The sequence below is a fragment of the Bolinopsis microptera genome, chromosome 1 (assembly GCF_026151205.1).
Source record: "Bolinopsis microptera isolate Bmic1 chromosome 1, MBARI_Bmic_1.0, whole genome shotgun sequence".
NCBI classification, from domain to species: domain Eukaryota; kingdom Metazoa; phylum Ctenophora; class Tentaculata; order Lobata; family Bolinopsidae; genus Bolinopsis; species Bolinopsis microptera.
The window spans coordinates 25,973,330-25,987,491 of record NC_087072.1 but is presented as its reverse complement, the minus strand read 5'-3'; the positions used below and the strand labels follow the sequence as shown (position 1 = coordinate 25,987,491).

Sequence of the window (14,162 nt, the reverse complement as noted above, 5' to 3'; positions counted from 1 at the left end):
TTAATTTATTTTATCAGTTATATTTATAATTAGTTTATTGATCTATTTTACTATTAATTAAATATACTCCAAATAATACAGTATTTCACCTGACTAAACTAAAGTAGTAGGATATGTCAGTACCTATGCCGAACAATATAATGCCACCCCAGATGGCCCACCCATTCCCCGCCTACCAATCTCCGCAACGCATGCCCGTAAGTCTTTACCTGCTTTATCTATTGCTCATTAATCTGAGTGTTCAAGTTGATACGGATAATTAGAGCTTAAGATGGCCTCGAAATATAGCACTTTTAGTGTTAAGAACCAAAGTTGAATTAATTTTGACGAGCATAATGTTTCAGCCTGGAACTCCTCCACAAAGAATGAGTGGACCAGGTCCCTACCACTCGGACCAGTCTAGAAGAACTCCTGGACGCCGACCCAACGTCAAGAGTTCTAGCGGCCCCTCCAACCAACCCTCCGGCCCCTCAATGGGCCCTATGCCTCATCATTCAGTGCATCGTCCTCCTCACAAACCAAAACCGAAGAAGAAAGCCTCCGATCTGGTAATATCCCAGCAGTTACGAGAGCTTGTTCCTGAATCCCAAGCATACATGGACCTGTTATCATTCGAGCGGAAACTAGATGCCACCATTATGAGGAAGCGTCTAGACATACAGGAGGTTTTAAAGAAACCAATGAAGACGAAGAGGAAGCTGCGTATCTTCATCACAAACACTAGCTACACTAACCAGAGTAAATCCCCCGGAGATCAGCTTAACTCAGAGGAGTGCCAAACTACATGGGAGCTCAAAATAGAGGGGAGACTTCTTGATGAGAACGGGCAGGTCAGATCTGACCCTAGGGCTCCTAAGAAGAAATTCAGTAGTTTCTTCAAAAGTCTTATCATTGAACTAGATAAGGAGATGTACGGGCCCGATAGCAACTTCGTTGAGTGGCACAGGAACCCACAAACACAGGAAACTGATGGTTTTCAGGTGAAGCGTCCCGGGGACAAGCCAGTGAAATGCACGATAAACCTCCAGCTCGACTACCAGCCCCAGAACTTCAAGCTAGATCCCAGACTTGGTAGATTGTTGGGTATCCACACGGCTACGCGACCTGTTATTGTGACGGCTCTCTGGCAGTATATCAAGGTATTAAATACTATTTAAATACTATTTACTGAATATTTCCTTATAGTAGCTCATCACAGTCATCAGTCTTTCCCAATTTATCGATAAAGCTGACAAACTTGGGAAACTTGAACGATCGGGGTTACTGTACATTATACGATGTACAGACTACAGAGTATGACTCTATACACATTTAACGTTATAATACAGTGTGTTAAACTGTAATAATCTGTACATTGGAGCTTACTGAAAATTTTTAATTGATTTACAAAACACAAAATTTGCGATATTTGATATTTGATTTTAATAGTTCTTGCAATGTGGAGGTAGTGTGGTAACACACTAATAATAGTTCTTGCAATAAAAGTGAGGGATTATCGCAGTTTATCCCAGATATTTGATACCGCCTTTATTTTGCAGACGAACAAGCTACAGGACCCTATACACAGAGACACCATTAAGTGTGACGAATATCTGCAGAGTATATTCGAATGTCCCACCATGAAGTTCAGTGACATTCCCTTCAAATTGAACCCCCTTTTCCAGCAGCCTCCGGACCCTATAGTTATTGAGCATATTGTTGCAGTGGATCCGGGGGAGACAAAAAGTGTCACCCACTGGGACATAAGGTCATTATTTATTTCTAATTGTAACATTTAGCATATCTATATTATATTTTAAACTTGACGAAATCTCCCCGGCAACGCTGAAAATTGACCAAAAACCGACCCTTCTTCAACTGACCAATTTCAGCTCGCAAATGGAGTTGAAACCTCGCGATTTTAAGCAGGGTTGTAGAAAAAGGAAAGGAAGAGGAGACAGCATTCTTAGAATTTTGATTTCTAGGATTTACATTTTTTATAATTAACTTTTGAAGAGAGGAACAATTAGCGACAGAATAATGGCGTAATTTCATCAAAGGTTAACTGCGCCGTTGCGCAACATCAAAAGATTGCACGTGCGCAAGCAGGCACTGATTAACAACGTGCGATTTCGCGCTATGATACATCTTAACTAGCTCATATTTACGATCAAGCTATGACTATTTCTAACTTTGGTTGTGATTGATATTTTTTCATGCGGTAAAAAGTATCGTTTAGAAAACCCGAATACTTATAACGTTGTCAAATAAAAACATTCTACAGTACAGAGCTAGATGACGAAGAGAAATTGAAACTAAATAGATTTTTAAAATTTCTTCGAACAAAGTTTTCAACCAGCGGGTTTCTAGTCTCCAAGATGTATGAAAATTCAATTCATACTTTTTGGACTATTTAAGATTGTGTACAGCATTTTAGAGGCTGTACTAACCTAAACACTCCGCAGTGTAGAGGTAGTGTTTTAGAGGCTGTACTAACCTAAACACTCCGCAGTGTGGAGGTAGTGTTTTAGAGGCTGTACTAACCTGAACACTCCGCAGTGTGGAGGTAGTGTTTTAGAGGCTGTACTAACCTAAACACTCCGCAGTGTGGAGGTAGTGTTTTAGAGGCTGAACTAACCTAAACACTCCGCAGTGTGGAGGTAGTGTTTTAGAGGCTGTACTAACCTAAACACTCCGCAGTGTGGAGGTAGTGTTTTAGAGGCTGTACTAACCTAAACACTCCGCAGTGTGGAGGTAGTGTTTTAGAGGCTGTACTAACCTAAACACTCCGCAGTGTGGAGGTAGTGTTTTAGAGGCTGTACTAACCTAAACACTCCGCAGTGTGGAGGTAGTGTTTTAGAGGCTGTACTAACCTAAACACTCCGCAGTGTGGAGGTAGTGTTTTAGAGGCTGTACTAACCTGAACACTCCGCAGTGTGGAGGTAGTGTTTTAGAGGCTGTACTAACCTGAACACTCCGCAGTGTGGAGGTAGTGTTTTAGAGGCTGTACTAACCTGAACACTCCGCAGTGTGGAGGTAGTGTTTTAGAGGCTGTACTAACCTGAACACTCCGCAGTGTGGAGGTAGTGTTTTAGAGGCTGTACTAACCTGAACACTCCGCAGTGTGGAGGTAGTGTTTTAGAGGCTGTACTAACCTAAACACTCCGCAGTGTGGAGGTAGTGTTTTAGAGGCTGTACTAACCTAAACACTCCGCAGTGTGGAGGTAGTGTTTTAGAGGCTGTACTAACCTAAACACTCCGCAGTGTGGAGGTAGAGTTTTAGAGGCTGTACTAACCTAAACACTGCGCAGTGTGGAGGTAGTGTTTTAGAGGCTGTACTAACCTAAACACTCCGCAGTGTGGAGGTAGTGTTTTAGAGGCTGTACTAACCTAAACACTCCGCAGTGTGGAGGTAGTGTTTTAGAGGCTGTACTAACCTAAACACTCCGCAGTGTGGAGGTAGTGTTTTAGAGGCTGTACTAACCTAAACACTCCGCAGTGTGGAGGTAGTGTTTTAGAGGCTGTACTAACCTAAACACTCCGCAGTGTGGAGGTAGTGTTTTAGAGGCTGTACTAACCTAAACACTCCGCAGTGTGGAGGTAGTGTTTTAGAGGCTGTACTAACCTAAACACTCCGCAGTGTGGAGGTAGTGTTTTAGAGGCTGTACTAACCTGAACACTCCGCAGTGTGGAGGTAGTGTTTTAGAGGCTGTACTAACCTAAACACTCCGCAGTGTGGAGGTAGTGTTTTAGAGGCTGTACTAACCTGAACACTCCGCAGTGCGGAGGTAGTGTTTTAGAGGCTGTACTAACCTGAACACTCCGCAGTGCGGAGGTAGTGTTTTAGAGGCTGTACTAACCTGAACACTCCGCAGTGTGGAGGTAGTGTTTTAGAGGCTGTACTAACCTAAACACTCCGCAGTGTGGAGGTAGTGTTTTAGAGGCTGTACTAACCTAAACACTCCGCAGTGTGGAGGTAGTGTTTTCGAGGCTGTACTAACCTGAACACTCCGCAGTGTGGTGGTAGTGTTTTAGAGGCTGTACTAACCTGAACACTCCGCAGTGTGGAGGTAGTGTTTTAGAGGCTGTACTAACCTGAACACTCCGCAGTGTGGAGGTAGTGTTTTAGAGGCTGTACTAACCTGAACACTCCGCAGTGTGGAGGTAGTGTTTTAGAGGCTGTACTAACCTAAACACTCCGCAGTGTGGAGGTAGTGTTTTAGAGGCTGTACTAACCTAAACACTCCGCAGTGTGGAGGTAGTGTTTTAGAGGCTGTACTAACCTGAACACTCCGCAGTGTGGAGGTAGTGTTTTAGAGGCTGTACTAACCTGAACACTCCGCAGTGTGGAGGTAGTGTTTTAGAGGCTGTACTAACCTGAACACTCCGCAGTGTGGAGGTAGTGTTTTAGAGGCTGTACTAACCTGAACACTCCGCAGTGTGGAGGTAGTGTTTAAGAGGCTGTACTAACCTGAACACTCCGCAGTGTGGAGGTAGTGTTTTAGAGGCTGTACTAACCTGAACACTCCGCAGTGTGGAGGTAGTGTTTTAGAGGCTGTACTAACCTAAACACTCCGCAGTGCGGAGGTAGTGTTTTAGAGGCTGTACTAACCTAAACACTCCGCAGTGTGGAGGTAGTGTTTTAGAGGCTGTACTAACCTGAACACTCCGCAGTGTGGAGGTAGTGTTTTAGAGGCTGTACTAACCTGAACACTCCGCAGTGTGGAGGTAGTGTTTTAGAGGCTGTACTAACCTGAACACTCCGCAGTGTGGAGGTAGTGTTTTAGAGGCTGTACTAACCTGAACACTCCGCAGTGTGGAGGTAGTGTTTTAGAGGCTGTACTAACCTGAACACTCCGCAGTGTGGAGGTAGTGTTTTAGAGGCTGTACTAACCTGAACACTCCGCAGTGTCGAGGTAGTGTTTTAGAGGCTGTACTAACCTGAACACTCCGCAGTGTGGAGGTAGCGTTTTAGAGGCTGTACTAACCTGAACACTCCGCAGTGTGGAGGTAGCGTTTTAGAGGCTGTACTAACCTAAACACTCCGCAGTGTGGAGGTAGTGTTTTAGAGGCTGTACTAACCTAAACACTCCGCAGTGTGGAGGTAGTGTTTTAGAGGCTGTACTAACCTAAACACTCCGCAGTGTCGAGGTAGTGTTTTAGAGGCTGTACTAACCTAAACACTCCGCAGTGTGGAGGTAGTGTTTTAGAGGCTGTACTAACCTAAACACTCCGCAGTGTGGAGGTAGTGTTTTAGAGGCTGTACTAACCTAAACACTCCGCAGTGTGGAGGTAGTGTTTTAGAGGCTGTACTAACCTAAACACTCCGCAGTGTGGAGGTAGTGTTTTAGAGGCTGTACTAACCTGAACACTCCGCAGTGTGGAGGTAGTGCTTTAGAGGCTGTACTAACCTGAACACTCCGCAGTGTGGAGGTAGTGCTTTAGAGGCTGTACTAACCTGAACACTCCGCAGTGTGGAGGTAGTGCTTTAGAGGCTGTACTAACCTGAACACTCCGCAGTGTGGAGGTAGTGTTTTAGAGGCTGTACTAACCTGAACACTCCGCAGTGTGGAGGTAGTGTTTTAGAGGCTGTACTAACCTAAACACTCCGCAGTGTGGAGGTAGTGTTTTAGAGGCTGTACTAACCTAAACACTCCGCAGTGTGGAGGTAGTGTTTTAGAGGCTGTACTAACCTAAACACTCCGCAGTGTGGAGGTAGTGTTTTAGAGGCTGTACTAACCTAAACACTCCGCAGTGTGGAGGTAGTGTTTTAGAGGCTGTACTAACCTGAACACTCCGCAGTGTGGAGGTAGTGTTTTAGAGGCTGTACTAACCTAAACACTCCGCAGTGTGGAGGTAGTGTTTTAGAGGCTGTACTAACCTAAACACTCCGCAGTGTGGAGGTAGTGTTTTAGAGGCTGTACTAACCTAAACACTCCGCAGTGTGGAGGTAGTGTTTTAGAGGCTGTACTAACCTGAACACTCCGCAGTGTGGAGGTAGTGTTTTAGAGGCTGTACTAACCTAAACACTCCGCAGTGTGGAGGTAGTGTTTTAGAGGCTGTACTAACCTGAACACTCCGCAGTGTGGAGGTAGTGTTTTAGAGGCTGTACTAACCTGAAACACTCCGCAGTGTGGAGGTAGTGTTTTAGAGGCTGTACTAACCTGAACACTCCGCAGTGTGGAGGTAGTGTTTTAGAGGCTGTACTAACCTAAACACTCCGCAGTGTGGAGGTAGTGTTTTAGAGGCTGTACTAACCTGAACACTCCGCAGTGTGGAGGTAGTGTTTTAGAGGCTGTACTAACCTGAACACTCCGCAGTGTGGAGGTAGTGTTTTAGAGGCTGTACTAACCTGAACACTCCGCAGTGTGGAGGTAGTGTTTTAGAGGCTGTACTAACCTGAACACTCCGCAGTGTGGAGGTAGTGTTTTAGAGGCTGTACTAACCTGAACACTCCGCAGTGTGGAGGTAGTGTTTTAGAGGCTGTACTAACCTAAACACTCCGCAGTGTGGAGGTAGTGTTTTAGAGGCTGTACTAACCTAAACACTCCGCAGTGTGGAGGTAGTGTTTTAGAGGCTGTACTAACCTGAAACACTCCGCAGTGTGGAGGTAGTGTTTTAGAGGCTGTACTAACCTAAACACTCCGCAGTGTGGAGGTAGTGTTTTAGAGGCTGTACTAACCTAAACACTCCGCAGTGTGGAGGTAGTGTTTTAGAGGCTGTACTAACCTAAACACTCCGCAGTGTGGAGGTAGTGTTTTAGAGGCTGTACTAACCTGAACACTCCGCAGTGTGGAGGTAGTGTTTTAGAGGCTGTACTAACCTGAACACTCCGCAGTGTGGAGGTAGTGTTTTAGAGGCTGTACTAACCTAAACACTCCGCAGTGTGGAGGTAGTGTTTTAGAGGCTGTACTAACCTGAACACTCCGCAGTGTGGAGGTAGTGTTTTAGAGGCTGTACTAACCTGAACACTCCGCAGTGTGGAGGTAGTGTTTTAGAGGCTGTACTAACCTGAACACTCCGCAGTGTGGAGGTAGTGTTTTAGAGGCTGTACTAACCTGAACACTCCGCAGTGTGGAGGTAGTGTTTTAGAGGCTGTACTAACCTGAACACTCCGCAGTGTGGAGGTAGTGTTTTAGAGGCTGTACTAACCTGAACACTCCGCAGTGTGGAGGTAGTGTTTTAGAGGCTGTACTAACCTGAACACTCCGCAGTGTGGAGGTAGTGTTTTAGAGGCTGTACTAACCTGAACACTCCGCAGTGTGGAGGTAGTGTTTTAGAGGCTGTACTAACCTGAACACTCCGCAGTGTGGAGGTAGTGTTTTAGAGGCTGTACTAACCTAAACACTCCGCAGTGTGGAGGTAGTGTTTTAGAGGCTGTACTAACCTAAACACTCCGCAGTGTGGAGGTAGTGTTTTAGAGGCTGTACTAACCTGAACACTCCGCAGTGTGGAGGTAGTGTTTTAGAGGCTGTACTAACCTGAACACTCCGCAGTGTGGAGGTAGTGTTTTAGAGGCTGTACTAACCTGAACACTCCGCAGTGTGGAGGTAGTGTTTTAGAGGCTGTACTAACCTGAACACTCCGCAGTGTGGAGGTAGTGTTTTAGAGGCTGTACTAACCTGAACACTCCGCAGTGTGGAGGTAGTGTTTTAGAGGCTGTACTAACCTAAACACTCCGCAGTGTGGAGGTAGTGTTTTAGAGGCTGTACTAACCTGAACACTCCGCAGTGTGGAGGTAGTGTTTTAGAGGCTGTACTAACCTGAACACTCCGCAGTGTGGAGGTAGTGTTTTAGAGGCTGTACTAACCTGAACACTCCGCAGTGTGGAGGTAGTGTTTTAGAGGCTGTACTAACCTGAACACTCCGCAGTGTGGAGGTAGTGTTTTAGAGGCTGTACTAACCTGAACACTCCGCAGTGTGGAGGTAGTGTTTTAGAGGCTGTACTAACCTGAACACTCCGCAGTGTGGAGGTAGTGTTTTAGAGGCTGTACTAACCTGAACACTCCGCAGTGTGGAGGTAGTGTTTTAGAGGCTGTACTAACCTGAAACACTCCGCAGTGTGGAGGTAGTGTTTTAGAGGCTGTACTAACCTGAAACACTCCGCAGTGTGGAGGTAGTGTTTTAGAGGCTGTACTAACCTGAACACTCCGCAGTGTGGAGGTAGTGTTTTAGAGGCTGTACTAACCTGAAACACTCCGCAGTGTGGAGGTAGTGTTTTAGAGGCTGTACTAACCTGAACACTCCGCAGTGTGGAGGTAGTGTTTTAGAGGCTGTACTAACCTGAACACTCCGCAGTGTGGAGGTAGTGTTTTAGAGGCTGTACTAACCTGAACACTCCGCAGTGTGGAGGTAGTGTTTTAGAGGCTGTACTAACCTAAACACTCCGCAGTGTGGAGGTAGTGTTTTAGAGGCTGTACTAACCTGAAACACTCCGCAGTGTGGAGGTAGTGTTTTAGAGGCTGTACTAACCTGAACACTCCGCAGTGTGGAGGTAGTGTTTTAGAGGCTGTACTAACCTGAAACACTCCGCAGTGTGGAGGTAGTGTTTTAGAGGCTGTACTAACCTAAACACTCCGCAGTGTGGAGGTAGTGTTTTAGAGGCTGTACTAACCTGAACACTCCGCAGTGTGGAGGTAGTGTTTTAGAGGCTGTACTAACCTGAAACACTCCGCAGTGTGGAGGTAGTGTTTTAGAGGCTGTACTAACCTGAACACTCCGCAGTGTGGAGGTAGTGTTTTAGAGGCTGTACTAACCTAAACACTCCGCAGTGTGGAGGTAGTGTTTTAGAGGCTGTACTAACCTGAACACTCCGCAGTGTGGAGGTAGTGTTTTAGAGGCTGTACTAACCTGAACACTCCGCAGTGTGGAGGTAGTGTTTTAGAGGCTGTACTAACCTGAACACTCCGCAGTGTGGAGGTAGTGTTTTAGAGGCTGTACTAACCTGAACACTCCGCAGTGTGGAGGTAGTGTTTTAGAGGCTGTACTAACCTGAACACTCCGCAGTGTGGAGGTAGTGTTTTAGAGGCTGTACTAACCTGAACACTCCGCAGTGTGGAGGTAGTGTTTTAGAGGCTGTACTAACCTGAACACTCCGCAGTGTGGAGGTAGTGTTTTAGAGGCTGTACTAACCTGAACACTCCGCAGTGTGGAGGTAGTGTTTTAGAGGCTGTACTAACCTGAACACTCCGCAGTGTGGAGGTAGTGTTTTAGAGGCTGTACTAACCTGAACACTCCGCAGTGTGGAGGTAGTGTTTTAGAGGCTGTACTAACCTGAACACTCCGCAGTGTGGAGGTAGTGTTTTAGAGGCTGTACTAACCTGAACACTCCGCAGTGTGGAGGTAGTGTTTTAGAGGCTGTACTAACCTGAACACTCCGCAGTGTGGAGGTAGTGTTTTAGAGGCTGTACTAACCTAACACTCCGCAGTGTGGAGGTAGTGTTTTAGAGGCTGTACTAACCTGAACACTCCGCAGTGTGGAGGTAGTGTTTTAGAGGCTGTACTAACCTGAACACTCCGCAGTGTGGAGGTAGTGTTTTAGAGGCTGTACTAACCTGAACACTCCGCAGTGTGGAGGTAGTGTTTTAGAGGCTGTACTAACCTGAACACTCCGCAGTGTGGAGGTAGTGTTTTAGAGGCTGTACTAACCTGAACACTCCGCAGTGTGGAGGTAGTGTTTTAGAGGCTGTACTAACCTGAACACTCCGCAGTGTGGAGGTAGTGTTTTAGAGGCTGTACTAACCTGAACACTCCGCAGTGTGGAGGTAGTGTTTTAGAGGCTGTACTAACCTGAACACTCCGCAGTGTGGAGGTAGTGTTTTAGAGGCTGTACTAACCTGAACACTCCGCAGTGTGGAGGTAGTGTTTTAGAGGCTGTACTAACCTGAACACTCCGCAGTGTGGAGGTAGTGTTTTAGAGGCTGTACTAACCTGAACACTCCGCAGTGTGGAGGTAGTGTTTTAGAGGCTGTACTAACCTGAACACTCCGCAGTGTGGAGGTAGTGTTTTAGAGGCTGTACTAACCTAAACACTCCGCAGTGTGGAGGTAGTGTTTTAGAGGCTGTACTAACCTGAACACTCCGCAGTGTGGAGGTAGTGTTTTAGAGGCTGTACTAACTTGAACACTCCGCAGTGTGGAGGTAGTGTTTTAGAGGCTGTACTAACCTGAACACTCCGCAGTGTGGAGGTAGTGTTTTAGAGGCTGTACTAACCTGAACACTCCGCAGTGTGGAGGTAGTGTTTTAGAGGCTGTACTAACCTGAACACTCCGCAGTGTGGAGGTAGTGTTTTAGAGGCTGTACTAACCTGAACACTCCGCAGTGTGGAGGTAGTGTTTTAGAGGCTGTACTAACCTGAACACTCCGCAGTGTGGAGGTAGTGTTTTAGAGGCTGTACTAACCTAAACACTCCGCAGTGTGGAGGTAGTGTTTTAGAGGCTGTACTAACCTAAACACTCCGCAGTGTGGAGGTAGTGTTTTAGAGGCTGTACTAACCTGAACACTCCGCAGTGTGGAGGTAGTGTTTTAGAGGCTGCACTAACCTAAACACTCCGCAGTGTGGAGGTAGTGTTTTAGAGGCTGTACTAACCTGAACACTCCGCAGTGTGGAGGTAGTGTTTTAGAGGCTGCACTAACCTAAACACTCCGCAGTGTGGAGGTAGTGTTTTAGAGGCTGTACTAACCTAAACACTCCGCAGTGTGGAGGTAGTGTTTTAGAGGCTGTACTAACCTAAACACTCCGCAGTGTGGAGGTAGTGTTTTAGAGGCTGTACTAACCTGAACACTCCGCAGTGTGGAGGTAGTGTTTTAGAGGCTGTACTAACCTGAACACTCCGCAGTGTGGAGGTAGTGTTTTAGAGGCTGTACTAACCTGAACACTCCGCAGTGTGGAGGTAGTGTTTTAGAGGCTGTACTAACCTAAACACTCCGCAGTGTGGAGGTAGTGTTTTAGAGGCTGTACTAACCTAAACACTCCGCAGTGTGGAGGTAGTGTTTTAGAGGCTGTACTAACCTAAACACTCCGCAGTGTGGAGGTAGTGTTTTAGAGGCTGTACTAACCTAAACACTCCGCAGTGTGGAGGTAGTGTTTTAGAGGCTGTACTAACCTAAACACTCCGCAGTGTGGAGGTAGTGTTTTAGAGGCTGTACTAACCTAAACACTCCGCAGTGTGGAGGTAGTGTTTTAGAGGCTGTACTAACCTGAACACTCCGCAGTGTGGAGGTAGTGTTTTAGAGGCTGTACTAACCTGAACACTCCGCAGTGTGGAGGTAGTGTTTTAGAGGCTGTACTAACCTGAACACTCCGCAGTGTGGAGGTAGTGTTTTAGAGGCTGTACTAACTTGAACACTCCGCAGTGTGGAGGTAGTGTTTTAGAGGCTGTACTAACCTAAACACTCCGCAGTGTGGAGGTAGTGTTTTAGAGGCTGTACTAACCTGAACACTCCGCAGTGTGGAGGTAGTGTTTTAGAGGCTGTACTAACCTGAACACTCCGCAGTGTGGAGGTAGTGTTTTAGAGGCTGTACTAACCTAAACACTCCGCAGTGTGGAGGTAGTGTTTTAGAGGCTGTACTAACCTGAACACTCCGCAGTGTGGAGGTAGTGTTTTAGAGGCTGTACTAACCTAAACACTCCGCAGTGTGGAGGTAGTGTTTTAGAGGCTGTACTAACCTGAACACTCCGCAGTGTGGAGGTAGTGTTTTAGAGGCTGTACTAACCTGAACACTCCGCAGTGTGGAGGTAGTGTTTTAGAGGCTGTACTAACCTAAACACTCCGCAGTGTGGAGGTAGTGTTTTAGAGGCTGTACTAACCTGAACACTCCGCAGTGTGGAGGTAGTGTTTTAGAGGCTGTACTAACCTAAACACTCCGCAGTGTGGAGGTAGATGACACTCTCAAACAGCAGATGAACAACTTCTTAGTGTCCACAGTAGCTCAACAAGAGATTATGAGTTTAGATCAGAAGATATACGAGACAGTGGACAGTATAAAGGCGCTCAAAACTAAACGAGAGTTCATGCTGTCCTTCGCTTCTGATCCTTATGGCTTTATCAACAAGTGGCTGATATCTCAGAGTAGGGACCTAAAGGTAAGTTACAGAGTTATAGTTATATAATATAACATAGTTACAGAGTTATAGGTATAGTTACAGAGTTATATTTACAATTGAATAAGTAATTAATTATTTAGACGGAAACCATGTGTTCGTCAAGATTTAAGTTATTCATAAGTAAAGTACCTGGGGAAGAGCCCATAATAACCGGATTGTTCCTTACTACTACTCAGTACGTACTATGTAGTTTAATAATAACTTACTACTACTCAGTAACGTACGTACTATGTAGTTTAATAATAACTTACTACTACTCAGTACGTACTATGTAGTTTAATAATAACTTACTACTACTCAGTACGTACTATGTAGTTTAATAATAACTTACTACTACTCAGTACGTACTATGTAGTTTAATAATAACTTACTACTACTCAGTACGTACTATGTAGTTTAATAATAACTTACTACTACTCAGTACGTACTATGTAGTTTAATAATAACTTACTACTACTCAGTACGTACTATGTAGTTTAATAATAACTTACTACTACTCAGTACGTACTATGTAGTTTAATAATAACTTACTACTACTCAGTACGTACTATGTAGTTTAATAATAACTTACTACTACTCAGTACGTACTATGTAGTTTAATAATAACTTACTACTACTCAGTACGTACTATGTAGTTTAATAATAACTTACTACTACTCAGTACGTACTATGTAGTTTAATAATAACTAAATGTGTATCAGGTGATGCTGAATATAGATGGAGACCCGGAGGAGGAAAGGAAAGCAGGGTTCTATCAGAAGGACTGGTTAAAAGAGGGAGTGTGTCGCTACTTCTACACTAAAGTACAGCAGCGCCGCGCAGAGCTGGAGCGGGACCTGGGTGTGCGCCAACTCGGCACTAGCACTTCCACTGCAAACTGACTTTATTATTAATTGTATATTTTATAATATATTTGTTAACAAGATGACGTATTATTGAGCGAGCTGTTGAACTTGTTGAGCTGGACTTATGGGGAAACACCTGGAAATCATTTTTAAACAATTTTTACTTTACCTACCGTAATAACTGTTTGACCGGTCAAGAACCAATTTGATCTTCTTTTCGAGATTATAATTGTGTTTTATTTAATCAAATATATGAACGAGTAGCCAGAATTAGAATTATAACTTTCTTAAAGTAAGTAGATCTAATATATTTATAGTTGGTATAGTAGTAAGTTCACAAACCTAAGATTAGATTGTTGTTTGTTAAGTTACAAACTATCGTATAATTTATTTGTTTCCAACCCCCTCCAGCTCCACCGTACAATTTAGGCCATGGTTTTCATGTGTTTTGATTTCAGAGCTTACCATAAAATATTCTTTAAAGTATCTATCTCTTGAACTGTCTGGATATGAACAAAATTCCGCACATATTTTAAATTGCTATATATTGCAATATATTACAACATTGAACTGCATTATTTCAATACATATCATGATCATTTATTTCGAATTTCGCGGCAGTATGTTAATTATTATTTAAAATACAATACTAATACTAATAGTACAATATACACTAAGTCAACAATGTTTAACCACTTGAATAATCATTGAATCAAGTAAAATAGGTATCAGGGTGAATTAATGATTAATATGATACATTACGAAATCTATCGTATGTCATTAAATTACCCTATACCAAATTTCGTAGTTATTAAATAGAGGGGACCGCGGCCGGGTTAAAAAGTCACTACCCAAACATGTGCGCTTATAACATTTGCGTGTTTGAGACTTTGCAGATACCTACTTTTAAGGATACATAATCTAATGTGGTTGTTTTAGAGGCTATACTAAACTAAACACTCCGCAGCCACGCACATTCTACATCAAATACTCAAATTGCTCTTCTTTACCAAAATGCCACACACCCCATTTTCTTGTATTATAGTGTAATGGTTCTTGTGGCATGTTGAAATGACTAGCAAAGGCAGTCACATTGCACAATATAAATACTCATGATATGATGAAGAAAAACATCATGCTGGATATCTCTACCAACTGAGTAGTTACACCTTTAATTCAAGACCTTTAAATAGCCAAACATTCAACCGATTCAAAACGAATGTTCATTAAA

The 14,162-nt window shown here is 44.3% G+C and overlaps 1 protein-coding gene across 1 annotated transcript; it reads left to right on the top strand.

The window, feature by feature from the left end:
- Positions 1–102: 102 nt before the first annotated feature.
- LOC134818852 (SWI/SNF-related matrix-associated actin-dependent regulator of chromatin subfamily D member 1-like) lies at positions 103–13,519 on the top strand. The gene is made up of 5 exons (XM_063828547.1): positions 103–197; positions 345–1,139; positions 1,539–1,747; positions 11,852–12,065; positions 12,788–13,519. The coding sequence occupies exons 1-5, from the start codon at positions 114–116 to the stop codon at positions 12,965–12,967; spliced, it is 1,482 nt and encodes a 493-aa protein (XP_063684617.1). The 5' UTR covers positions 103–113; the 3' UTR covers positions 12,968–13,519.
- Positions 13,520–14,162: the final 643 nt, after the last annotated feature.

Excerpts from the sequence above, each read along its gene's own strand:
- LOC134818852 (XM_063828547.1), top strand. The coding sequence starts at position 114 with ATGTCAGTACCTATGCCGAACAATATAATGCCACCCCAGATGGCCCAC. Across the intron at positions 1,748-11,851 it reads GTCACCCACTGGGACATAAG|TGTGGAGGTAGATGACACTC; the intron begins GTCATTATTTAT and ends AACACTCCGCAG. Across the intron at positions 12,066-12,787 it reads CTCAGAGTAGGGACCTAAAG|GTGATGCTGAATATAGATGG; the intron begins GTAAGTTACAGA and ends AATGTGTATCAG.